We start from the raw sequence: 26,940 nt of genomic DNA, 5'->3' as shown, positions 1-26,940 counted from the left end.
TCTAGTTTTGATAGTTCAGGAATAAGTTTGTCTGTTTTAGTTATGAGATGTGTTGATATGTTATGGTAATGATCCGGTATTTGTTGTGCTAGTTTTGAGCCTATTGTAGAAAAGTATTGGTTAAAGATCTCACAGATTTCATTTGTATTGGTAATTAATTCAGAACCAAGAAGAAGTTTTGAAGGAGCACAACTTTGTTTAATTTTATTATTAGTTATATTATTTATAAGGGTCCACATTTTCTTTGGCTTCTTTAAGCAGTTTTTGAAAAGGTTTAGATAGTAAGAATTTTTCGTATCTCTAATTTCTTTTGATAAAGTATATTTTTTCAGTTTGTACTTTTCTTCTAGAGATTTATTGTTAGGGTCTTTCTTATGCATTATCCATAAATTGTTCCTTTCTTTAATTCCATCCAAAATGTTTTTATTTATCCAATCTTTCTGGGGTGGATTAAGTACCTTAGTTTTAGTTTCTTTGTTATCCTTAATATATTGCTTTATTTTTTCTTCTAAAATGGTGTAATTATTAGTAGCATCTATGCATCTATCCGATTTTACCGATTCATATAATTTATCGTAGTTAATTACTTCGTAGCTTGTGCGTACTTTTCTGGGTGGTTTAAATTTATTTACTTGAAAGTATATTTGTTTATGATCAGACATTGGAGAATTAACAATAGCGAGATTAAAGTTGTTGCTATTGAGGTTGGTGGTGACGTGATCTAAGATTGATCTTTTTGTGGTCGAGTCTCTTGTACAGTATGTTCTGTTAATTTTGTTAAGTAATCTGTAACCGTTTTCTTGAATACTTTTTTTATACATTTTATGTTTTTTGTCCTTTGTTAATAAGTCAATATTGAAATCACCAAAAATTAACGCTCTCTTTCTCTGTTGTAATTGGGTTTCATATGTCTCTAAAAAGTCCTTGAAATTTGTATCGCCTGGATGGTACACTACACCTATATCGAGCGCATATCTTTGTATTTGTATCCATAGAAAATTATTTCCATCTTTGTAGGTTGATTCAATTAAGTCGTGTTTTAAGTTATTGTGTACATATGCAGATACTCCTCCACCTCTAATATCCGATCTATAATTGTAATAATGAGTGTAGGATGGGATCTGTAATTCAAGAGCTTGATTTTCTGTTGCTATCCACGTTTCTGTTAATAAGATGATATGGACAGTTGTAGGAATTGATTGAATGATGCATTTTAATTCGTCGAATTTACCTTTCTTTCGGATACTTCTTGCATTTAAATAGAGAAAAGTTAGCCACGATTTTTCTGTTTGTAAGTCTTGGTGATCATTTACTATTTGATAAGTTATTGTGTCGTCTATAATTTTATTTACTATTGATTGTTGGAGTTTTTTGAAGAAGTTTTGACTATATTTGGTATTCCATTAATGTATTTTATGGTTATATCTTTTTCTCCGCTACTTATACGATGGTTTAATTCAGTTTTTGTTTTTTGAAAGTAATCTCGTTGCGCTGGTGTTTGGTCGGAGAATATTTTTATGCTTGTAGATATTTTATTTTTGCTGCGTAGCACTTGCAAGGCTTCCTCAGGTTTATCAAAACAGACTTTAAGACCTCTCATTTTGCCCGGGACAAACTTGCCAATCCGAAAAATCTTGGTGGGCTTCGAAATATTTTTATTTATTTGAGATAGAATATTGAACACTTCGGACTCATCTTTGAGGGCTTTCTGTTCAGCACTTGAGGATGTTTGTTCTGGTACACCTGCAATAATGATGTTGTTTTCTCTTTTCTTCCTTTCTTGGATCTCATGTATTATCTGTTCATTAAGAGACAGTTGTTTGTTTTGAGATGACTGTGGCATTAATTTGAGTTCTTTAAAGTCTGACTCGAGTGTCATTATCTTATTCTCACCATGAGTTATTTTTGTTTCTAGTTGTGACAGTTTATTCTGCATTTGACTCTGTTCTGATGCTATTTTAGAAGTAGATAATTTAATCTCTTGGATACATGAAGTCATTTCCATTATATTAGTATTGATTAAATTTCTGGTTTGTTCATGGGCAGTTTTTAATTCACTTATTTCACCTTTGAATTCCACAATACTGTTTTTCATTTGATTCATTATTTGTGTGTTTGTCTCGACGTAGCTTTCTAGTAAGGAAGAAATACGTGTTAGTTCATTCCGAATTAAGTTAATATCACTTGAGCATTGACAGTCGCTGCGATCTGGGTGTTTTCGCTTGCGAAAAGTAATTTGCGAGTCAATCACCTCTCCAGATATTTTTGAAAGATCAGGCTGAGATTTACTACCGCTGTCAGTAGCAGTTTTTTGCGGTGACCGCATAATATTCATAGTTAGTCTTTATAATATTCGTATAGTGAGCACAGTAATAAATGGCACAGCAACAAAGGCCCACAATAGTGCAACAAGCGTCGATAAACTGCGATCGTTGAGAATAACGTCGTAAGCGCCGTGCAGATGGCGGCGCTTACGCGTTTCGAACTAAGCTACTTTCAATATTGAAGATGTCGGTACTTAATAGTTGCAACATTTATTTACGCAATATATTTGGTCACAATTTACGTATTATTAGTAATTAGCAGTTAATTTATCGCTTATAGCTTGACACAGTCTTAACACTTTCACTATATACACATTTAAGTTCACAAAACGCACTTTAGATTGGGTTATTGAGTATTTTTGCGGAGCGGTTACAATACGCGTGTTATTAACGGCGACCGGATTAACGAGTTCGAACAATCTTATTAGTTTTATAACAATAATACATATTGAATGTTTATGTTGAATTAAATGATTTAGTTTTTTCATAAAAAAAAATTGTAATAGAACATTTGATATTTCATGTACATTTTTCTGACAATATAAACTTTGTTGCGTTAGGTCGCGATCGAAATATGCAAATACATTTTTGGATTTGACGGGGCGGTAATAAATTTGAATACATTATTCTAAAAAATTGAGTGATGTAAAAAAAACTCACAGCAATTTTTCAAATACAAATCATTACATTATTGTGACCTTTTATTTATTAGAAAACATTATTAAAACTTTGATTTATAATTGATGTAATTACATCAGGATTGAAGTAAAAAGATAACATCACAAAATGATGAATAACGTATTCGTATTTTGATTTTGGTTAAAAGCGCTTAGTTAGTACAAATCTTCGAGAAATTATTTGTGTCGTTTGTTTTTCCCTGTTAAACATCAAAAAACTTGAGAAGTGTCAAGGGACACCCGGATGGAACGAAGTTCCTTTCAATTAATTGGTGAAGGAACCAATGTTTATTCTATGAATAAAAAACTTAAGTCTTCACAAGAAGTACATTTTATTTCTATGAATTTTCGTTATATATTGTCACGACGTTGCCATGGTGAAGTAGCGCTCATTCGTCTATAGCAAAAAGTGTCGTGAAAAATTTTCGTAAGAATTTTTTCCGTCTAGGTCCCTTTCACAACGCACGATAAGGAACGTCGTTCCATCAAAAGATATTTTTTTTCAACTCAAGATGAATAAATCTACGCAAACGAAAGACTACAGAATAAAGAAGAAGAAGTCTTAGCTTTGTTATTTACGTATGCAACACTAAAACAATTCTAATTAAAATTTTGTGGGCCAGTGGTGGGAATTTAGAACGGTGTAAATTCTTGCTTTATGTGTACAACGCATTTGTAACTTACCTCAAAGTTCGATACGTCAGACCACAACAACATTGAACCAATCTTCTTCAGTGAAGTGTTGGTTTCTCAAAGCCCATTGTAAATGGTTTTTGTTGTTTTCGGAGACCACGGCTTCTTTCTAACTTCAGTGAATCTTCGTCTACCGTTCGAGAACAATTTTTTGCGCCTTTTTAGAGTCTCGCACAAGTTTTTTGTCCTGGCGATCAGATGTCATGTGTTTTCGGCTCTTACTTATTTTGATTGCATGAGATCCAGTTGCTGCGAACCTTGCAAAATTGTATAAAATTTCAAATTGCACTGCATACCGTGAACATTTTAATAGTTTGGATTTTGTTTTTTTCATGCAATACCTGAGTTTCTACGCGTTCTTCGGAGAAAGTTCATGTTTTTTGTCTCAAAAACTGTGTCTTCTTTACAAAAATATGTTACGCATCGTTCCTATCACTGTTAAAGTCAATGTAATATTAACAACTAATTCCTAATATTTTTTTTAAGTCTCTTTACTCACGTTTTCCGGACCAGGTTTTACTGCACTGTAAAATACCTGATTTACTGTGGGTTTCTGAGACTATTTCTGTATAAAACATATCGCCATCCCTGTCGTTATCTTTGACAAAACAGAGGTAACAATATGTTTTAAACGAAGATTTTAATTTCGTAAACCCACAATTATTGTTTTGAACTATCTTTCTATATTGTCGCCTAAGCTATCGTTAAAAATGGTATTTTTAAATTTTATGTGATACACGTGTTTTTATGTGTGGCTAAAACTTTTGCCCAAGGCTAGTATATTGTATTTAGATTACATTTTTGAGCAGATCTTAGAATAACTTCATGTTCAGTAAATTCACGGGCCAAAGCTTATTATTAGAAATGTTAATGAATTAACGTTACTTTAAAACAGGTGTGAATTTGCATTTTAATATGTTTTTTTAAACTAAAACAGTATTTATTAAAATTCGTACGAAATCATGTAACAGGTTACTAACCGCTTAGAAACGAAATCTTGACCGTAAGCAGCTATCAAGGATAACTGCATTCTTAAGATATCAAATGGAAACTTTATTAAAAAAAAACACAATGATCTCCCTTATTCTTAGAAATTAAACTGAGTTTGCATATTTATTTTTACAGTGAATAAACCAGCGTTTGACCACGCTAACATGTAACGTCTTCGTACAAATTTTATGTTCAGTTGAGAGTACATTTTTAAAATTTTATTTTTTGTATTATACCTATAGTTGATAACAATGAGAAAATTAATCATCACATTTGTGGTCTAGATTAGGTTATTATCTAGATTATCTATATGTTATAAATTTAAGGCCTTTTATAAGTGTTCCATCAGTGGAAAGGATGACAATTTTGATTGTATTAGATTATTTATTTAATTATTTAAAAAATCAAAATATATATAATACGATACGATACTTTAAAAACTAATAAAGCTTCAATGATTTCTTCTAAAATTAGACATGTGAATGTTTGAGCTTTCGTAATAAATATAAATATTGCGCAACTATCAAGTTGTTTAAGGACCCAATATCGTTTGAACGTCGAAATGTTTGAATATATTATTAACAGGTAATAAAGCCACATCACAGACCTGCCTAAACTGCAATACTTAAAAAAAAAATTACCTTGGAATATAGTAGACGCATACGACTTTGACGACGCGTAACTATATTTTTAAGCAGCGATAACACTAATGGAAATCTTCCTATATTATAAATGCGAATGTTTAGATGGATGGATGGATGTTTGTTTACTTTCTCCGGAGCGACTCGACAGATCTTGATGAAATTTGTTACATATGTAGAAAATAGTCTCGAAGAACACAAAGACCATTTATTATGTTTTTTTTTTAATTCCGCGCGGACGGAGTCGAGGGAGACAGGTAGTTGTTGATATTTTATAGAAATAGCCGTGAAAGTTAGCGTGCGGCAAATCTTTCTAGAAGAAAAAGAGTATTACGAAACAAAAAAATGGAGTGAATGCCAGATTGACGTTGTCCCACATTCAGAAATATTTAAGGGCGACCCTTAGTGCAGATCTTAGTAAGTTAATGTTGTTAAACTTAATGTTAGTCGTATGTCGTTATAACGATGTCACAATAACTTGTCTCTTCAACTTGTTATTAACTAATGAAATAAGAATATTATTTAATTTTCTTATCACAGTACATTATAAATGAATTAGAAATGCAAATGTTATATGTTGATCTTATCTGTTTCACATAATTATGGAGCACATCTGCATATTGCTGATGTACAAAAGTTTTTTTTTTATACTGTACCATCGTAACATTAGAATCAATGTAAATTGACTGTCGTAAATTTTTACTTTTGTACCGACAAAATTAATTGACCCGGTCGACATAAAAATTAATCGACGGCCCTTAGGTACAGTATGGAAACTGAAAAATTACATTTTTTTACTGTCTAAAATACCTTCGTTTAATATGAGCTAATATTAAAAATTGTTTTTCTTGTATTTTTCAATGCAAAATGTAAAACAGTATCTAACATTATGTACCGTCGCATCTAAAATTCAGTTTCGTCAGTAAGCGCCGCAATATAAACTGTAAGAGCGTAACGAACCTGCCACTATCGTGAGTGTACGCCGCTCACGCTATGATCATTTTTGTTGAGTTTTGTATCATAAATTTTTCCAATTAACACCATTATTTTTGATTATTTTGATAATTGGTGACTTTGAAAAAGTCCTCCAAAATCCATTTAGACCTATGGCTGTCTTGTATTGGTCTTGTTTTGTCTGTCATTTTCTATAACTAAGTTTCAGATGTTTTCTGATAAAAATAACCGCGTCAATAGCACCTCACTGGGCCAGATAAGTTGATCGTATTATAAATATGAATTCTATTGTATTACATTTTGTAGTTTAAATATAATTTTATTTAATAATTGCTTGCGGCGGCAATTATCTGACCTTTATACTAATGTTACATATCACGGTAAAACAATGTTTACGCTGACGCCAATAAATTGCATCAACTATAGCTATAATTGTCATACTAATTATTGCCTATTAGATCTCAACAGATAATTACTTTATTCATATTTACTTATTTATTATAGAAACCAGCATGCGTTACAATATTCTCAAATTAACGTCTAAAAGACTTTTAGTTTAACATAATCAAACTTTGAACGATGTTACAATGAAGTCAAAATGATTCGTTAAACATTTAGATTACTACTTAGATTTACTAATGCATAAAGAACAAGCTTACAAATATATTTTTTGTATATCGATAGGAAATTACTTATTCAGAAATGAATCGTATACTTAAGTATTTTACTTAAATTACTTAAGTATAACATAAGTGATTTCTTACTTCTTGTTAACTCAATGACTGTCGACAGAAATAGCCTTCGTTTTGCAAACCATATTATTAAATCTGTTTCTGTGCCAACACATTTGCATGTTCCTATTCTTGGAACACTAATTTTGTTAAGTGGTTATCTTATATTTAATATTGTCCATACTATATATTTTTAATAATGAGGCACACGAACAGAGTAACTCTCCAAGAGATTTCATTTGCTTAAAATAGCAAACTAATTTAGTAAGCTAACTATTTAGTGTAGCAAACTAAAAACAACAAAGCACCAAAAACACTTTTTGTTTCTCTTTAATACGATTAAAACTTCAATTTAACATTATTTAATCAATATTAATTAGTAATCTAAACTTCAAGGAATATAAAAATTTTTGTTAATGCTTACATTTACAATGAACTACGTTTATTTTTTTACTCAAATGTTTTTTAATGTGGTTATTTTTTTAATTATTTTTATTGAGTAACGTTTTATCTTTTTAAAGATAAACAAGATGTCAAAGTTTCTTTTGCCAATAATTAATTAAAAAAAACTTGCTTAGTTATCTATTATGGGTATGTGATAAAAAAATCTATTTGTAAATATTGAAAATTATGTGTAACTATTTTTTTACTGTCAAGTAAAGGAAAACTGATAAGAATATTTTTCCTTAACTTGATCTTTTATTTCTTATCAACTTAATAGGTCAATGTGATACATAAATTCTGATTAATTAGTAATAGCATGTTTAATGCATCAGAATATTCAGCGACTCAGTTAATTCCAGTGAATTTTAAATACATTTGTTTTCCGAATTTGAAGTAACGCGTATTCAAATTACAATTAATCATCATGATTATGTTTTTCTACATAAATAAAAATTAAAGTTAGTAGGTTGTATGCGTTCGTACACAATCATGTACATCATGACGAAACTTTTTGGATTTGAGCTCAGAAAAATTGAAAAATATAATACATTTTTCACTTTCAATGAATTTTGATCTTGAAGTTGGAAATTTGAAGCCGGATGATGCTGGCATAAAATATTTATTCGGTGAAATAAGTAATTTTATTTAAGCTAGCTGTACAAGCCTGATTTCCTTTACCTCAATACTAGCTGTCGCCCATGACTCCGTCCGCGCGCTATTTAAAAAATATATATTAATTTGCCTATGTGTTGTTGCAGACTATGGTCTACATCTATGCCAAATTTCATCGAGATTCGATGAGCCGTTCTGAAGATCCATCTATCCAAATATTCGCATTTATAATATTAGTTAGAAGTAAGATCACACGAGAATAAAATAAAAAAACTTTGTTAATTAGACTATTGACAATATCAATAAAGAGGCACGCGACTGAAGTTTTTTGACCTAAAAAAATAATACCGATAACCTCTAACCTTAGATTAATAACGCATAGAGAAGAAACTGTGATACAACGGATAGTTACATAGAAAAGTGTATAAAAATAAAATATGGGTAACACCAATTACTCCTCAATTAATTCAAATTAATAATCTGGAGGGAATGTCTGGATAACTAAAAAAAAAACAATTTTAAAAAATTGATTTTTTTTTGTTCGCAATTCCGAGCTTGTTTCGGGTAATCTTCGAAAGGGCTGGAACAATTTTGACTGGCCATTAAAGAAAAGTATAAGCTACTTTTATATGCAGAAGTAACATAGACTTTTTTTAGTTCCATGCGGACAAACTGACGGGCATCACCTAGTGCGTAATAAATAAATTATAACGGAAGTTTTTGTACACACAAGTTACAAGATTTGTCGAGAGGTGAAGGAACAGTCTCGAATGCGTTCAATCTCAATGTCTAGATACAGATTGAGAAACTGGTTTTTGGAGAACTTACATAATTTTTTCAACGATCACATTATTTATTTCTTCGTAATTTATTTATTTAACGCTGTTTTATTTCCATGCTTTTTATAAGTTAGTTAAGGTACTATTTATTACATACTAGCTGTCGCGCGGACGGAGATAAAAAAACAAACCTAATAAGTAGCGTATGTGTTATTCCATACCATGTTCTACATCTGTGCCAAGTTTCGTCAAGATCCGCTGAGCCTTTCCGGAGATACCTCCAAACAAACAAAACAACTCTTTCAGAAGTCATATTTGTATTTATTCCCTTCTTACACATATTATGTTCTTTTACAAAACCCATCCATACTTTATTTGTTCTTTTACCTTTATAGTGTACATTCAATGTCATTAGAAAAAAAATCTTGATTCAAAATCAAATCCGTTTCACTTTTTTATTTTTTGTGTAATTCTTAAATATACATCTTGACTTTTTGTGTAAGAGTTAAAACGTTACATTTATACCGCTGAGGTTTGACAGAAACGTCTCATTACAAGGTTTAACTTGACCGGTTATATTTATTTACAGTACAAGAAAAAAATAAAGTAAACTTTCATGTTAAACGGTACTGGTAAAAGTAGCCTTGGTAAGGTTCTGTCTTTTTTAGATTCAAAAATCGATGGCTATTTTTACTTTTCCGTCGTTGAATTTAATTAAAGTTAATTGAGTACTTTTTTTAAGGTTAACGCACCAAGTAAGATAGATTTTTTTTTACTAAATATTTTGGTCTTGGATAACAACTTACGGACCAATGTGTTAACGTGTTTAAAGTGGATGATATAAGAAATGCGTTCGTATCTTTGGTTTTTTTTGTAAGACTAGTGATCCCAATTCGAACCCGGCCACAAACCGGACAGAATTGATAGCCGTCAGTAACTGTAATTAAATTTAATGCATTCCACTTTAAAATGTATTACGAAGAATTTTTTCTAGGAATAATTAGTTAAAGTTGCATTAAAAATATCTAAGATAGATAAAGAGAATTCGAAATTTGATATTGTTAAAATTTTGCACACCAATGACTTCACCTAAGATAAGCCATAATTTAAAATTGTTGCCATATTTTTTGGTAATAAAAAATATCACAGATTCAAATTTTACAACGGTTAAATATTATTATATATGTATTATAAAACAAACAAATTAACCTTCACATAAAATTTTATAAATTCCTTTGCCCTCAGACAGTTCAAAGTTTAATGGCTTGATGAATTTAGATCACTGTGATTACGTAACATTAGACAACAAAGTAAGCGGTTACATTGATCAAAGTAAGCAAGTTGGCTGTGAATAATTTTAAATAATTCTTTACTGATTGCATATTTGTTAATATAGACTTCAAATGAATCAATAGTACATATTTTCCTCTATACAATTATTGACAAGATTGTACCAATTGTTAGCAAAAACCTTTATCAACAGACCTTACAAAACATTACAACTAATCGATCATAGGAAGAGAGTCATTTGTTTTTCATTAAATAAATTACTCACTCTATTAGTGAGTAAGAAATTAAATGAAGACATTATTTTTCTATCTTCTAATATATAAAATTCTCGTGTCACAGTTTTCGTTCCCGTACTCCTCCGAAACGGCTTGACCGATTCTCATGAAATTTTGTGAGCATATTCAGTAGGTCTGAGAATCGGCCAACATCTATTTTTCATACCCCCCATTTTTTAACTGCGCGCGGACGGAGTCGCGGGCGACAGCTAGTAGTGATATAAATATGACTCCATAATTTCTTAAAAAGAACATTCTGACAAAGCTCTATCTTACTATGTGTTGCGTCTGTAGTGATAATTTTATTAAGACGTATTGTCATCCCTTTTAATTAATTTAAAAGTAACAGAGACAATAAAATGTGTAAATGTCACGGCAGTCAAAACCAAGAGTGTGAATCGTGACTACAGTAGTCAGACTAGCGTCAATAAAAAAATAATATTGTATTACTTCAAAAAATACAGTTAGACATTGCTTAGTTAATCACGTGTTTTAACCCTTTGACCGGTAATTGATATAATGGACGGTATGATATTATAAAAAACTTATAAGTATTATAAGTTTTCTTGTAGTGTGTACCTAATTGTCATCAGATTGCAATAAAAGGTTTGACATATATTTAACCTAAAATGTAATTGACACAGTATTTTCTTTACTATAACCTATCTTTAATACAACATGATGAAAACATGAAATTTCAACTGGTTATCTTATTTGTCAACGTTATATTATTAGATACTAATCAAATAAAACGATAGTACATTTTAATAGAATAACAAAACCTTCATTTATTTACATACATTTTATATTTCACGATAATTTTTGCTCGAGTCTTAAAAACTGGTTGTAATAACTATCTAATAACATTTCATAAAACAATTCACATAAAATTTGTACATTCCTTTTAAAGTAATCTCTACAGAACTGTTTATAATTGCATAAAATCATTACACCAAGTTGTGAACGAACTCCCTACGAACCTTTGAATTAATAATTCCGCGTGGATTTAAAAACTCGTAAGTACAAGTCGAATTGTTGTGGAGTTACTTGAATAGACATCTTTAAACCATCCGTAGTTTATAAATTTTTCATTTATAATGTTAGTAGGATATTAAGAAGTAAGTAAAACTACAACATCTAGACATAAAATTGAAATGATACCTGTGCCATCAAATATAGGAAATCCCAAGGAAAATTTCTGCATCTAGCAAAATATTATCTATCGTAAGTTATATGCAAACAGTAATAACAATCTATTATTTGATAATATGATAATAGATGTAATGTAAACTTATTAATGAAAATATAATTTAAACTTGTGCAAATATTTATTTACTTGTATCTATAGTAACACATAAATGGTAATTTTTTATTTAAAAATGTAAATTATTCATCATTCCAAGAGTTATTAAGTATTAAATTAATTTCCAATTTACTTATACTAAGAAACAAATGTCATTTAAATAGTTATCTTCAACTTGAAGAATGCTGTTTAAATCTAGTTTTGATTATTAGGTAAAAATATTCGACAGCGATTGACAAAGATTTACGGCCGTTTCCAATAACCTAACTACAGTGACCGATAGAACGCTATCGCGGATAAACCGTAACATGTAATCTATCCACAGATTGCATTTCACAATCATCGATAAGTTCTATCTATCTATAACAAACCATGGATAGCTTTTTTGACGTGCCTATCCGATCCTCTCAAAACGTTCCGTTTATGAATTTTTACAGTTAGGTTTAAAGAAATATCCGAGTCAATATATTTGATTTTGTGTAAGTAAATAATATATTGTTAAAATTGTCATTTATTTCTAATGTAGACAGTTCGATTTTTCATGAATTATAAAAAAAATACTAATATATTTTAAGCTTAATTTTTCCGTAAATTTGACTGTTGGTTCAATCGTGCAACAGAACGTACGAAAACTTCAACAGTGACATTTGGCGCGGATATTGACGAATTGTTTGTTTTTTCGATTTAAAAGATTTTATAAGTATCAACTTACAGTTAAACTAAAATGACTTCTGTAAGTATTCATTTCTATTCTATTCAAACTAATTCATTGTTGTGCCTTCAAATATTTAACTTTGTTATTTTTATAGGTTACCAAAGCCGCACCGATGACGAGAGATGAGACCAAGTTGTTAGTACAGCTTGTAGCAGCTAACACTGTTATTATGAGTAAAGCAACAAATGCTGTTACTAATAAAATAAAAGACGAGGCTTGGCAGTCACTTGCAAGCGAATTTAATTCTGCCATCTCTTCTTTTCCACGAACAACGAATCAACTTCGTTTGAAGTGGGAAAACTTAAAAAAATCTGCTCGCAAACGTTGTGCAAGCATGAGAAGCAGCCTTAATAAGGTTGCTTTTTGTGATTACTAACTTTTCCCTGTAAATGTTACTTTGGTGTCATGAGTACTAGGTACTAATTTATTTCTCTTACAGACTGGGGGCGGCAAGGATTATTTCCCACCTGACGAAGTTTTAGATCAAGTCATGACACTACTGGGCAACACATGTACAGGGTTCACAGTAGAGTTCGGTGGCGATGCTGTTGAAATAGATAGTGTTGTGTCACCTGACGATGTGGAAAATTTATGCATTGATTCTCTTATTGCTAATAAAGAAGGTGATGATGGTATTGGTGGTGGTATTGTAGTTAGTGGTGAAGGTGTACATTCTTCTGAGAAAGAATTAAACATTTTACTAAAAACACCCACTGAAAAGAAGAGTTTTTACTTTGGTAAAGCTAGTGGTAAAGCAACATTAGGTAAATAACCAAGCCTTTTCTATTCATATGTTGTATTTATCTAGGATATAAAATCTACTTAACACTAAAGTTGTTAAAACACTGTAATGACAGATCATTACTTTTGCAGGCAAGCGAAAATTCAAATTGAATGAGGACCTATCAAAAGCCAGGGTGCAAAGAGAAAATGCTCTAACAGAATATTTACAAGCGAAGAAAAAAAAAATTGACATTGAAACTGAAAATGCCCAATTAATGTTAGAAAATACCAAATTACAAAATTTGAAGTTGAGGAAAGAGTTAGGTTTAGATTAGAAGTAATACAATCCTTATCCGTATTCCTAGTATATAGTATAGATTACAATTACAGTTTAATATATTGTTTTTAAAGATTTTTATATGTAAATTAATTAATGTAAATACACATTTTCAATAAAAAATGCTCATAATTTAAATATTTCTTTTATTTAGTTATATAAAATAGTTATTAATTAATGTTTGGCGTTCTGATATATATTCAGTAGGAAAATTGCCATCAAGCATAACATTATTTTGCTGTGTTGTATCAGGGATTGATACTTCTGGCTCCAAATCATCCAAATTCATTAGCCTTGCAATGTTATGTAACACTGAAGTTGCTATAATTACAGCTTGAGTATTTTCTAATTTTAGCCTACATTTTAAGGACACTATAGGGAACCTTCTTTTCCAAACTCCAATGCATCTGAAATTTTAAGTAGCCATTCATTATTAGTTTATTGGTACTAGTAGATTTTACACTTATAAATTAAAAAAATTTTTACCTCTCTATAGTATTTCTTGTTTTAATATGTGCCTCATTATAGCGTTGCTCTGATGGAGAGATGGGATTAAGTATAGGTGTCAATAAATAAGGCTTACAAGGATAGCCACTGTCACCAAGCAACCAACGATTTCCAAGTCCACCTTGTTCACAATAATCTGTAAAGTTGATTATAATTTTAGAAACAATAGAGTAATATTGTGTTGAACAAAAATTTTTAAACATGCATTTATATATCTAACCTTTTAAATCCGAATTGTTGAATATAGTTGCATCATGAGTAGATCCTGGCCAACGAGCAACTACATTTTGAAACATTAATGCGGCATTACATACCACTTGCACATTCAAAGAAAATATTCCCTTCCGATTCCTAAATTCCTCTCCTATGGTAGAATCTGTAATACAAACATATTAAGTATTGGCCCTATGAAAATATATGGCAATATATAAAATATATGTAAATTAATTAAAGATGTCGATTTTTAGTATGGAAAACCCACTTACCTGGTGATTGTATCGAAATATGAGTGCCATCGATAGCACCATGTACCCTCGGAAATCCAGCAATGTTATAAAACTCTTGCATATTGTAATTTTGTACAACAATATATTCTGGGTACAATTTTGCTATGGCTCTAGAGACGTCGGCGACAATCCTGCTAGCAGATGCTATTGAAACTCCAACAAAATCTGCAACTGACACCAACATAGTACCTAAGGCATAAAATCGTAATGCCAGAAGTGTTTGATGCAGAACTGATATGCCATGATTCCTAAAAACAAACAGCCTGATTATATATAAATCTTGCTTTTAGGTTATAAAAGTAGATATGAAAAAAACTTTACCTTTTAGATTTCACTTTCAAATGCGGACTTATTAAAAGTATTAGTTGACTTACAGCGCTTTTATTCAGTCTAAATCTATAGGCAAATTCGTAATCACACAAATCAACCATGTAATTCACGCGTGGTTTATATTGTTTTGGTTGAATGTTCAAAACATCGTTGTCACTTTCACTGTCGTCGTCGTCACAATCTTGAATTATTTCGAATAATTCGATATCACTATCATCGCTACTAAAATAATCCATTATGAAAGAAATGGTTTCTATCCGTTGTGTAATCGCCAGATGTTGACAGATATCAGATTTTATAACTAGAGTTAGCTCCGCCTATCGAGAAGTAACTCGGAAGCTTTTATTGAAACGCACGTAAAGGTAATTTGTATGAGCGCTCTATCTTCAGTAGGCTATCGGCCCTCCTGTCGATAGATAGATCACTTTGATAGGAAATTCTATCTGGCGGTAGGTTTTTGGAATGTTAGTAAGAATGAAAAGATAGATTTGCTTATCATTAGTAGGTGAAACTAAAGATAGACTGATTATTGGAAACGGCCGTAAGTAGATCATCTGCATTCGTCCAGTCAACACATGTCCGCGAGCGACAGAGAAAGAAACATAGAGAACATAAAACTGGTTAAAAAATATATACGGAACGCTTGAGTCAATAATTCTTTTTTTTTTCTCTTTTTTTTTTAAACTTCGAAGCACAGTTAGTAGTACCTTAATAGACATCGGCGCTTGGTGTCGCGTTGAATCACAGTATCAGTTGTTTATTAATTTGTGTTTGTGGAAATTCCGAGGGCACTGTTTGCGAAATGTTAGAGCACGTATCGTAGCTTAATAGTGTTAGTTATTAAAGCTATAAGCAAATAGCAGAAGCGCTTATTTATTTATATAAATGAGACCACCTGCAGCTGTCTTATAAAACGTTGTTGTTTTTCGATCTTATTCACATTTGCTGAATTCGGCGGGGGAAAGTGAACCGTAACATGGGTGTTAATGGAGGGAATTTCGGAGGCAGTGAGTGTGATGATAAGAACTATGAAATGGTCCCCCCTGAAGGGGGCTGGGGATACTTGGTGTGCGTCGGATTGTCAGTTATATTTGTAAGTATTATTATTTTATTTTTGCTTTCCACTTTGTGATAATGTTAATATTTTTAACAATACTTTATTATATATAATTCAATTATATTTTTAATTATTGACATTGAAACTTCATTTAAATATGGGTTAACTAATAAATATACATTTTTCAACTGAGATTTTTAATTCTAACAGTACTTAAAAAATAGGGAAAAAATTGAGAATTTTTAAGCAAAATATTTTTGACTTTGATTACGCGATTTTAATTTACATTTTTATTTCGTTAATAAAGTTCCTCGTGTAACCCTATTTTATATATAACATTAAATTTTTTTTTTCTTTAAATATATGGCGCAAGAAAAATGCGTTGGTTGCTTGGATCGAACGTTACGCTTAGAATTTTTAGACCAATAGCAAATGAAAAAGCAAAACAAATTTATAAACAGCAGTACAAATCTCTGAATTTAAATTCATAAATCGTTTCTAAAATAAAAACCAAAATTATTCGGTAATAAACTGTCGGAAGTTTTTTCCTAATCCCTGTTGTTATTTTGTTAAAGGCATCGACATTTCAAATAAAACAAAAACGTTTTAAAATTGTTTTATTATCACGTTCATTCGTGAGGTTTTTTACTCGCCATTGCTTTTGCATTTATTTTTTATTTTGACCCAGTCAAATGTAAGGAATACCTCCAGTTCAATGGATTATATAATGATATTGATCTTTAAAGCATTTTTAAATAACTTCATTAATGTCTAACTCTAGCTGTTAGCGTGAGCTTAAAGCATATTTTGTTTATTGGTATCCCTGTTTTTTTTTTCAAGATAAAAATCCAATGACTATATTTTCATGCAAATGCTGTGACAGTGGAAATTCACTTTAACTGTTATCAGAGTAATTAAAACAGGTTCTACCACAGGTCGTCAGGTCGATTTCCAGTCTGGACCGATTACACATCAGATTATACATACATATGTATATAATACAAGTAAAAAAATTGGACTGTCTGTATGTAATATGGAAAAAAAATCCATCGATGTATTTGCGTTGTTCATAATTAGCATAATCTAATTATTTTTGTCTGTCTGTAAGACTGTCCGCAAGTACGAATTTGTTACGGGTAACCTATGCAATGGCTAGGCCGATTTTGATGGAACTTTGACGGAACGTAGTTGATGCATGCGAGCATATTATAGGCTAACTTTTTCTGTGCTGACGAAGTAGCCGCTAGAAGTAGTCATAAAAATTTGCATAATATATAAAATGTATATGATCTAATTTGTCTTTCCATTTATTTATAAAAAATAAGCAGATTACTATTTCTAGTTCTGTTCCAATTAAGCTCTAGGTTTATGTAAAAATATGGCTCAGTACAATACTCGTAGTTGAACTCTTGACCACGTGATCAGATATAAGGCTTTTAGCACTACCAAGAAACCTTAATATTGACCCACAATTTATCAATTTATCTTCGGAACCTTGACTAAAGGACTCTTTTTAAAAACATATTTTGGTTATTATATTTTGCTTGCTGTCTCCCGCGACTCCGTACGCGCGGAATTGAAATGAAACTTAATAAGTAGCATAACTATGTCAAATTTCATCAAGATCCATGTAGCCGTTCTGAAAATACCTTCAAACATACAAACATCCCTCCAAACATTCGTATTTATAAAATTAGTAAAATATTTTTAGGCTCTTAATATATTTTAAGGTTAGGTTCTTTATTAGTATTTATCAATGTGTAGATTATTGTGATAAAAATAATATAACAGTAATTAAAGCAAAAGGAATAAAAATATTTAACATATAAAAGTATTTTTGGCAAGGAAACATAAAATAAAGATAAAATAAGCGTTTTATAAAAATATTAACACTTATCCTTAAAGTAATTTTAAAAGAAACATACGCAGAAAAGAATATATGGACAGTCCATTACAGTACTATCATATTATCTTATTATACGCCAAATATACAAAGTGTTTCTAAATTTAGCTCGTTATTTTTCGCCTGATTCAAACACAACTTAAAAGCCTTTGGCGATTGTAACCGGTACGTAATTTAAATTTTATTTTAATTTCACTATGTTAAACAACTTGATATAGACCGTTCTTTTTAAATATTTTGCATAATGAATATTATCTTTATTATTTTTGTAATATTAGACTAATTAGAAAAGATCGTAACGACACGACAAATTGTTTCTACATCTTTTGGGTTACATGTCAAACTAGATAACACCGGTTTATAGATTTTAGTGCAACTGCACTAACGTGAACCTAGTGAATAAAAGATGGAACAAATGACGTCGCATTGACACTTCTCTATCGAGTCTCAAGTATTGAAAGATAATGTATTTTTGTAATTGCAATGCAGTGGACTTCTGGTGCAAAACGCGACGTAATCATTTACTAATAATAATCCTAATACAAAGATAAGTTTTATAGTTTAATGAGATGTCAATGAGACCGAGCTATAAACCGTTTTACGACGGGTCACGAGATAAACTTCAAGACAAAACGTTTTGCAATCTAATAAATTATAGAAACAAGGATGCAAGTACACAATTATGTTGCTACGCCAACTTTGTATTCAGATGGATGGATGGATGGATGTGTTAGGAGGTATCGACAGAACGGGTGAAAGGATCTGTAGAACTTATTCTGTAAGACATAGGCTACTAATTATGTTTTTTTTAAATGAATTATTGTTTTATTTAAATTCAACATTACCAACTATAGAGTTGAAAATATTAGGTACGTATCAAGTTAATACATTTGCAATATGTTGAAAGCAATAAATCATGGAATAATATTAAGAATCAATGACGTAAAAGTGCTATGCTGATGTTTAAATTTTACGCATGTCTAATTTACTTATTCATAAGAACGTGTGAATTTAGTCAAGTAAGCAGTTACATTAGAAGCCTGTGCCTACATAATTTTGCTTCGACAAGACATTCTGCTTTTAATTGTAACATAATTGCGATAACCATGCATTGATTGCCTTATAGCGACAAATATCGATAATTATGTTCTTTATGAAGGATTTTCAGTGGTCATTGTATGCACTGTTACCACATTGTATAACACGCGTCACCATTCACAAAAACCAGTTCACGTTCGGTCACTATTTATACAGCATGTGCTCACTGCCATTAAAAACCATTTAATCGTAGTTTTAGAGAGTAAAACATATTATTTTCCTAAACTCGTTAATACCTTTTAAATTTAGGTACGACACCGAACACTGTCACTTAACCGCTTAGTAAACCAGCAATAGTTAGGTATCTGTTTCTACACTAGTGCGTTCCCCTGGAGCCCCGCCTGTCGTACTAGAGGATGACCAAGGGGGTTTTATTGGATAATATCCATGGTAACCCTGTTCCACCAAAAGAGTAGGATAACTTTGTTAGGTTTTCTCCCCCGATGCCAAATATAGGCCGTTTAAATTCTACTTACATGCCTACAAAATAACGAGTGCGTATTTCTAATATTATGCTTCAAAGTGATAGGTTAGGTTAGATATTACAATTTTTATTTGTTACATTGATTAAACCACTTTTATTGTTTACTTATGATTTTTACATACTAGTTCCAGTTAGTTATTGCAATAAACAAATACCCGTATTGAGGAAAACGCTTGACACGTGTTAGGTATTTATTATTAGTATAACATGAGAGTGATGAACAAATTGCAATGATTTTTAATTTATCAATTTAGATAATATTCTTTCCGTGTTGTCAAAATTCCACACTTTTTAGATTTTAAAGTATTAAACGAATAACTAGACATTAATATTATGTCGTACTTATTTCAATCGCAGTGACAATGATGCAATATTGAAATATATTTTAACATTTTCATCTATTTACATTCGTGCGACAGACACTCAGAAATAAATCTTAATAGTTTTTAAACTTTATAAAAAAAAATGTTATACCCTTTAGCTTAATTATATTTAAGTAAAATAACAAATGAACCGTCGAAATTCATTTAAAAATGAATGATATATCGAGTAGTTACAAAAATGATTATCAACAAATAATAAGATAATTATTCCAAAACTAAAAGCTCTGAACAAATTAAATATTAAGCCTATTCAAATAATAAACGATGTCAGGGACACTATTACGATTATTTGTAACCTTATACGTCAATTATCATATGTTCATGCTTATAAAAACTTATTTACAATTTTTACGTAATTAAGTCAACATTTAATTGCATTAACCCGGAATAAAATAATGTTTTAAACTAGAATTACGACATAGAAACTTTTTTTTAAATTATTAAATGTGCAGACTAAAAAAGACTACGTCGATTATAATAAACTCAATATGTAACATAAATATTCAATATTTCATGTCAAAAGTTCTTTATAATAAAGTTATTGATAACAATTTACATTTGCAAACATATATATTTACATATGTCAGGATTATTATACGAGTATGTGTTCTTAAAATTCTTCTAAATGTTATTTTTATAGTTGGCTTTACGTGTCATTAGAAGAAATCTTAAGCCGGCTACAGACACTTAGTTTTTTACAGCACAGTTCTGAAGTAATTGTGGTACAATGGTGTGTAAGCAAAATTGTAACTTTCACTTCAACCGTTTAGTTAAGACTGTACGATTCAAAGGTGTGTAGCTGGCTTTATAATACAGATACTCGTTCAAGTAAAGAACATAACATGGTATTTCTATTCAAAAGTTATTAGTGTAAAATATAATAAATAATGTAAATATTTTAGGAGAGCTTCCATGGACCATACAATAATTTAAAATGTATCAATTGTTGAAATATTCGATATACGAGTATATACATGTACACAACTTGCAAATGAAAAATTTTTGCAATTTAATTTGGTAAATATTTAATGTTACGACTTTTATTTTATACGAGTTACTTTGTATAATAATAACTCACACTTTATTTTACTTTATGTGCTGTTACAATAATGGTAGGCGCTACACTTTTTTTCATATTGTGAATATGAACCAGCGCTTCACCATGTTTCCACGTGATATTAAACGGTCATGAGGTTGAAAGGTAGTACACGTTAGTCTAGGAGTTTGAAAGCACATTCAAACTTGCTTGAATTTTTTGATGCTTTTTAATTGGAACTCATTAAAAATACTCAGAATAATTAATTAACGAATATTTTCACTTACTTGAGATCTTTCGCATATCGAAAAATGTATTGTTTAATTTAATTAATTCCTTAATTTAATTTTATTTTCCTGCAATATCTGATGCAACGTAAACACTACAGGAGGAGCCTTGGATTATTTCCATAAAACATTTATAAATTAGAATTGAATGGCGTCGTTATTGTTTCGGTTCGGATTACAAATAATAAATTTCTAATTACATTCTACTTTTTTACAAGGAAGAAATAAATGATGAAAGATTTGCTTAGCACGCGAAAGATTGTGAGATTTGCTTCTGTTGCATAGCCTATAGGTGCGGAAAGTTATTAATTATAAAAACTTGAGAGGTGTCAAGGGACACCCGGATGGAACGAAGTTCCTTTCGATTAATTAGTGAAGGAACCAATGTTTATTCTATGAATGAAAAACTTAAGTCTTCACAAGAAGTACATTTTATTTCTATGAATTTTCGTTATATATTGTCACGTCGTTGCCATGGTGAAGTAGCGCTCATTCGTCGTTAACATACTTACTATAGCATAAAGTGTCGTGACAACTTTTCGTAAGAGTTTTTTCCGTCTAGCCCCCTTTCACAACGCGCAATAAGGAACTTCGTTCCAATAATTCCGTAAGCTATATTTAAGCTATGATTTACTATAATTGTTTTTATTGTTTTTGTTAGATAGCGGGTACTGCGCACCAGCCTGTGTTTGGTTTCATTTATAACGATTTCCTGGACGAACTAGGGGCGGGCACAGGGGCTGTAACTGTCGTTTATGGAGTATTTCAAGTCACAATGGCGTTAGCAGGTAAATAATTACGTTATTTATTAGAATGTTGACATTTTTATGTTTCAGCTGAGGACCTATATGTCTCCTATAGCTAATGACTAGGCATTATACAACCACTCTGGCCCAATGCGGATTAGTTGACTTTCCCTGATTTTTTAAATTTCTGTTCCTTCACCTTATTAGCTTTGTTTGCGTAAAAGTAGAGTGGTAGAGTTTGGACGATAGCGCTAAGCTACGGTTAAGAGCTAATTTTTGGCTGTTTATTACATTTACATAAAGCTTAGTTAGTTACATCAAACAAAAGCCATTTTAAAACTACGAAGATTCTTAAGCTTTTAGATAATATTGACAATTGTAATAATGGATCTGATATGAAATGCTGAGTAGTAATGGATCTGGAATGGAAAATCTATGTTAGTATTGCAGTTCAAAGTTATAACGGGTAAGATAATAAGTTGGCGATAGTTGTTAACTTAAACGAAGTAGATTTTCAAGTACGAGTTGAATGTGGTTTTCAACTTAACTAAGTTGAAAATGTATTCCGTTTTATGAAAATTTTAAAGAATTTTTCTGCTATTTAAACAGAAATTTATCTACTTGAAATATAGTTAAATATGTTTTGCTGAAAAATTTACTGCGTAGTTTTAAACTTACACGATATGTATTGTTTTACTAGATCGTGTCCATACTATTTACATTTCAACGGCTAAATTATCGGGACGTAGTACTAAAGTTATTGTCAATACTTTGTTTTAAAATGAAAGACTACGTGATGTGACTACGTGAGTCTTTTAGTTGTTGAATTTTTGTTTAAGTGATTCATAGAGATGGACAATACTTAAAATTAATTTCTTGTTTCAGGTTTTTCAGCAAACATTGCTTTGAAGAAATTATCTCTAAGGCAAGTTGGTCTGATAGGAGCCAGTATATATACTTTAGCATCATTTTTAGCTATATTCGTAACGTCTACAACCCAATTAATAGTAACAAATGGATTCCTACAAGGATTAGGAATGGGTTTACTTATACCCACATCATATACAAGTTTCAACAGCTATTTCACAAGGAAAAAAGTATTATATCTTAGTCTATGTAAAGCTTCAATAGGACTTATAACTATGATTTATCCGTTATTTATCAAATTTACAATAACAGAGTACGGCTTTAGAGGAACATTGGCCATTTTATGCGCAATATCAGCGCACAGCATATTTGGTGCATTAGTAATGCATCCAGTAAAATGGCATATGATCAAACAGATAAAATCTTGTGAAAAGATTGTTCGTAAGTTTAATATATTTTTTTTATAATTATTTTAATATATATACATTAAGTATAAGAATATTAAAAAAAATCTATTTTTCAGTTATTCCGCCCACACCTGCTACAGCTACTGAGGAAAATAAATTTAATTTTCCAAAAATTAAAGAAAATAAATCAGATGAAGCGAAATCGGTTGAAAATTTGTTGATAGTTAATACAGATAAACAAAAAGATAGATCTGAATTACTTCTAGTGCCGAAATTAGTGGACTCTAGAAGACTGAGTATACCCGTAGTCTTAATTCCAGATGACGCAAGGACAGATAGCAAATTTAATTCTAATGATAATGTTTATTTAGAAAATCTATATAAAGCAGCGTCTGTATCCAGTTTAGGTAACTTTGGTGGTATTGCAGCTGAACCAATGCCAATAATTAAAAACAAAGAAGGAAAATGGTAAGCAACTTTACATTAAACCTCTTTTAATGAATACAGTAGAACATTTTCCTTTTTTTGTGACGACAAGCAAGCAGGTCTTTTGTTGTAAGCGACCACTGCTTATAGTTTAGCAATAATTAAATAAGTTGTAAATGCCTTGCCTACCGTTAGAACATAAGACAGAGGAAAAGATATAGAAAAATTATATCTCCTTTATCTATCTATCACAAAGGATAGTACCTTTCTTTATCAGAAAATTCTCAGATAGGACACTGAAATTGGGCTTACTCTATTTTTCAATTCATACATATTTGCTAAATCTCGCTCATTTTTCGCAGGCAAACTGTAGCAGAGTTCTTAGATTTAACACTTCTGAAAGATTTGGTGTATGATAACATAATCATAGGGATGGCTTTGACATTTTTCTCTGACCTGACGTTCTTCACGCTGGAGCCTCTGTTCCTCGATAAAAATCACCTTGATCGGGTAAGATTTTGTTTAATTCTATATTCTGATAATTATTATATCAAAAAAAAACTTTATTTATTTTTTATTATTATTTTTTTCTGCAAAACAAGCAGCTATCAATATTTTAGAATGGGTTCTTTATTAGCATATTTTTATTTTTAAATTAATATGGCATCCCGTGTCGTTATGTTGCCGTCGAAACTAATCAAATAAAAATAGCAATAATGAACAACATTTAATATTTATTAAATTTATGGTTGACTCGAAATATTAATATTATAAATCGAGCATTGATTTCTTAATAATATACAGGATTTTATTATAGAGTAGATAATATATAATGTATTATAATCAAACACTACTATAAGAATGACTTTTAAAGTATTTTTAATGTAAAAGCAATGTCAAGTTCACTCCAGTGATTATTATTAATATTATTCCAATAATTAAATTTACGATGAATTTATTATCAATTTGTCAATATTAAAAATCTATCAATTTAAGATTTATTTGCTCGTCATTTGTCTTAAGTTTTAATAATATTTACATATCAAACAAAATCTAGTAACATTAATAAAAAATAAGGCGTAGAATTATAATGCAATTTAAAAAGCTACAATATAAGCCAAGAAGAAGAAAGTTTCATGTTGAATGCTTATTTGCATACATTTTCTTAATCTAATCGCAGACAGTCATACTTAACGAATAAAGTTTCGATATCCAGCCTTTTATATTTATCTACTTTGTTAAACTATTCCACTAAATGATCAAACTGGTCGCAATCTAACGTATGATAGAGCCCACTTTACATACTCGCACTGAAAACTTTCCATCATACCGATAAATATATCTGACTAGTTGAAAGAAGACAATATTTACATATTAACTAGATTTTTTTTTGTGTGGAAAAATTTATCAATATTAAGCATTTAAAAAAAATCAACCTTATAAATTAATTACGAGTAAAGCAATAAAATGATTACATACTTTCACATTAATGTCAGATATTTAATAAATACCTACCGTCGGTTTCTGAAACCATAACCTTCGTTTAAAAGAAATTATTGCATCTCAGTTTTGTTAATAAAAATGACAGGGATGACGATATGTTTTATACAGAGATTATGGTCTTAGAAACCGCTAGCTAGGTAATTTGAAATTTTAACATGTGTTTTCGGTACTTCTCATTTAAAATAGGGGCAGATAGCAAACATCATCGCTACCGGTGGTGCGACTGACATGTCCGCACGACTACTATTAGGAGTATCTGGGCAATTCTTCAGAATGAACAGTCGCTACATGTTTTATGTGGGCGCTCTTCTAACTGCTATATTTCGTATAGGTAAATAAAAAAATGTTTTATTTTTAAACACTAGTTATGTATTCTTTCCATCTGTTCCTTACTAGAAAACTTTCTTTCCATCCATTTCTAGTAAGGACGGAGAATAGGAAAAGGCATCCTTTTTCATTTTATCCCCTCCCCTAGTCAATAAAGGAAAGCAAAGCAAATTATGTTACTGCATCGATTTCCTTGCTCTTATGACGCCATTGATATAAAAATTCATAGCACGTAATTTTTTTTTATTACATTTCTAACATAAATTGTTTTTTTTCAGTGTTCATACAATATACGTCGTATATTCCCCTATTAGTATTGACTGGGATTTTAGGAGCAATAAGATCCCTACTACACATCGCGCAGCCTATTGTGATGGCGGAACATGTTCCTATAGAACGATATCCACCCGCTTACGGCTTATACATGCTGTTGGCTGGAGGAATTAGTTTAACCATTGGACCTATGATAGGTAAGATTCAGGTTAAGATCAAGTACACTTTTTATTACCAGACAGGTTCAGGCATGATAGGGTATCATTCGATGCGTATTTTTATCCCGAGTGTCATAAAAATACTCGGGATAAAAAAAAAAACAATAAATGCTGACTAAAAGTCTTGTTTTTTTGTTTTTTTTAATTAACAAATAATGTTTTATTTCATTAAATATTCACCGTTAGGTTTTTTATACACCAATGTGCCTAAAATTTATGAGCGCTATAAATGTCCCGCCCACAAAGTTTTGCGTGTTCCACTCGCAACGTAATGGAATAATACTAGGAGCGGAGAAAGTTATAATATAAGAAAACTGTTTCACAAAGTGTCACAACAACTCGACTCAGTAACTTCTTGATTAATATTCAAAGCTAATCTTAATGTAATAACCGTGTTTCTCAAAGCCAACAGATTAATGTCACGGTAATGATATTTGCTTTTAAGTGGAGACGATTTATTAGATTCATGTAATACCATAAAACGAAGACTGAAAGTAAATCAGTTAACAAATATATCGACAAGGGAATGTATTGGAAAAAAAATAAGTGTGAGATGTTCTTGATGCTGAAAATTATTTTATGAGTACTTTTTTAATTCTCAATACTTTTTTTTCAGGTTTCATTCGTGATTACACCGGAAACTACGTTTTAGCTTTTAGTTTATTAACAATGTGCAACGTCCTATGTGTTGTTCCGTGGACGATGGAGGCTATATTAAAATATATGAGACATAAAAAAAATTCAAAATGTGTTCAAGGGTAAATGTAAAAATTTTTATCACATCAGAATAATTGAAATTATTCTTACATAATATACAATGTATAGAGCCAAAATTAAAATAAAAAAAGTTTAAGACAAGAATGACCGTCAACAGTGATTATGGATTAACATCGGCTCGTCAACTCCTCGCCCACCAGGCACTTCCCCGCTTCGCGATCGCCGCGGCATCCACTCGACACCGATGGTGCAAAATAAAGATATAAATTTGTTTGCAAAACCTTATGTCACTCTTGCTTACACGAGTGGACGGTACGCGGTGTTCTAGTCGTAGGAAAGACTTCCACTCGCCATCAATCCGAACGCCACGTAGCGAA

At 30.8% G+C, this 26,940-nt stretch overlaps 3 protein-coding genes across 5 annotated transcripts in view; 2 read left to right on the top strand and 1 right to left on the bottom strand.

Annotated features, from left to right (window-relative positions):
- LOC106709267 (solute carrier family 12 member 4) overlaps window positions 1–26,940 on the bottom strand; it is a 196,291-nt gene that overhangs the window by 111,720 nt on the left and 57,631 nt on the right. The window lies entirely within an intron of this gene.
- On the top strand, window positions 12,377–13,486 carry LOC123722427. The gene is made up of 4 exons (XM_045684199.1): window positions 12,377–12,446; window positions 12,523–12,783; window positions 12,868–13,192; window positions 13,302–13,486. The coding sequence occupies exons 1-4, from the start codon at window positions 12,438–12,440 to the stop codon at window positions 13,484–13,486; spliced, it is 780 nt and encodes a 259-aa protein (XP_045540155.1). The 5' UTR covers window positions 12,377–12,437.
- On the top strand, window positions 15,427–26,620 carry LOC123722415 (monocarboxylate transporter 9-like). Its single transcript, XM_045684128.1, has 8 exons — window positions 15,427–15,924; window positions 21,741–21,867; window positions 22,711–23,133; window positions 23,216–23,567; window positions 23,888–24,035; window positions 25,215–25,359; window positions 25,634–25,825; window positions 26,463–26,620. Exons 1-8 carry the CDS (start codon window positions 15,808–15,810, stop codon window positions 26,606–26,608), a joined length of 1,650 nt encoding a protein of 549 aa, XP_045540084.1. The 5' UTR covers window positions 15,427–15,807; the 3' UTR covers window positions 26,609–26,620.

The sequence above is a fragment of the Papilio machaon genome, chromosome 2, assembly GCF_912999745.1.
Source record: "Papilio machaon chromosome 2, ilPapMach1.1, whole genome shotgun sequence".
NCBI classification, from domain to species: domain Eukaryota; kingdom Metazoa; phylum Arthropoda; class Insecta; order Lepidoptera; family Papilionidae; genus Papilio; species Papilio machaon.
This window is presented reverse-complemented; position numbering and strand designations above follow the sequence as displayed.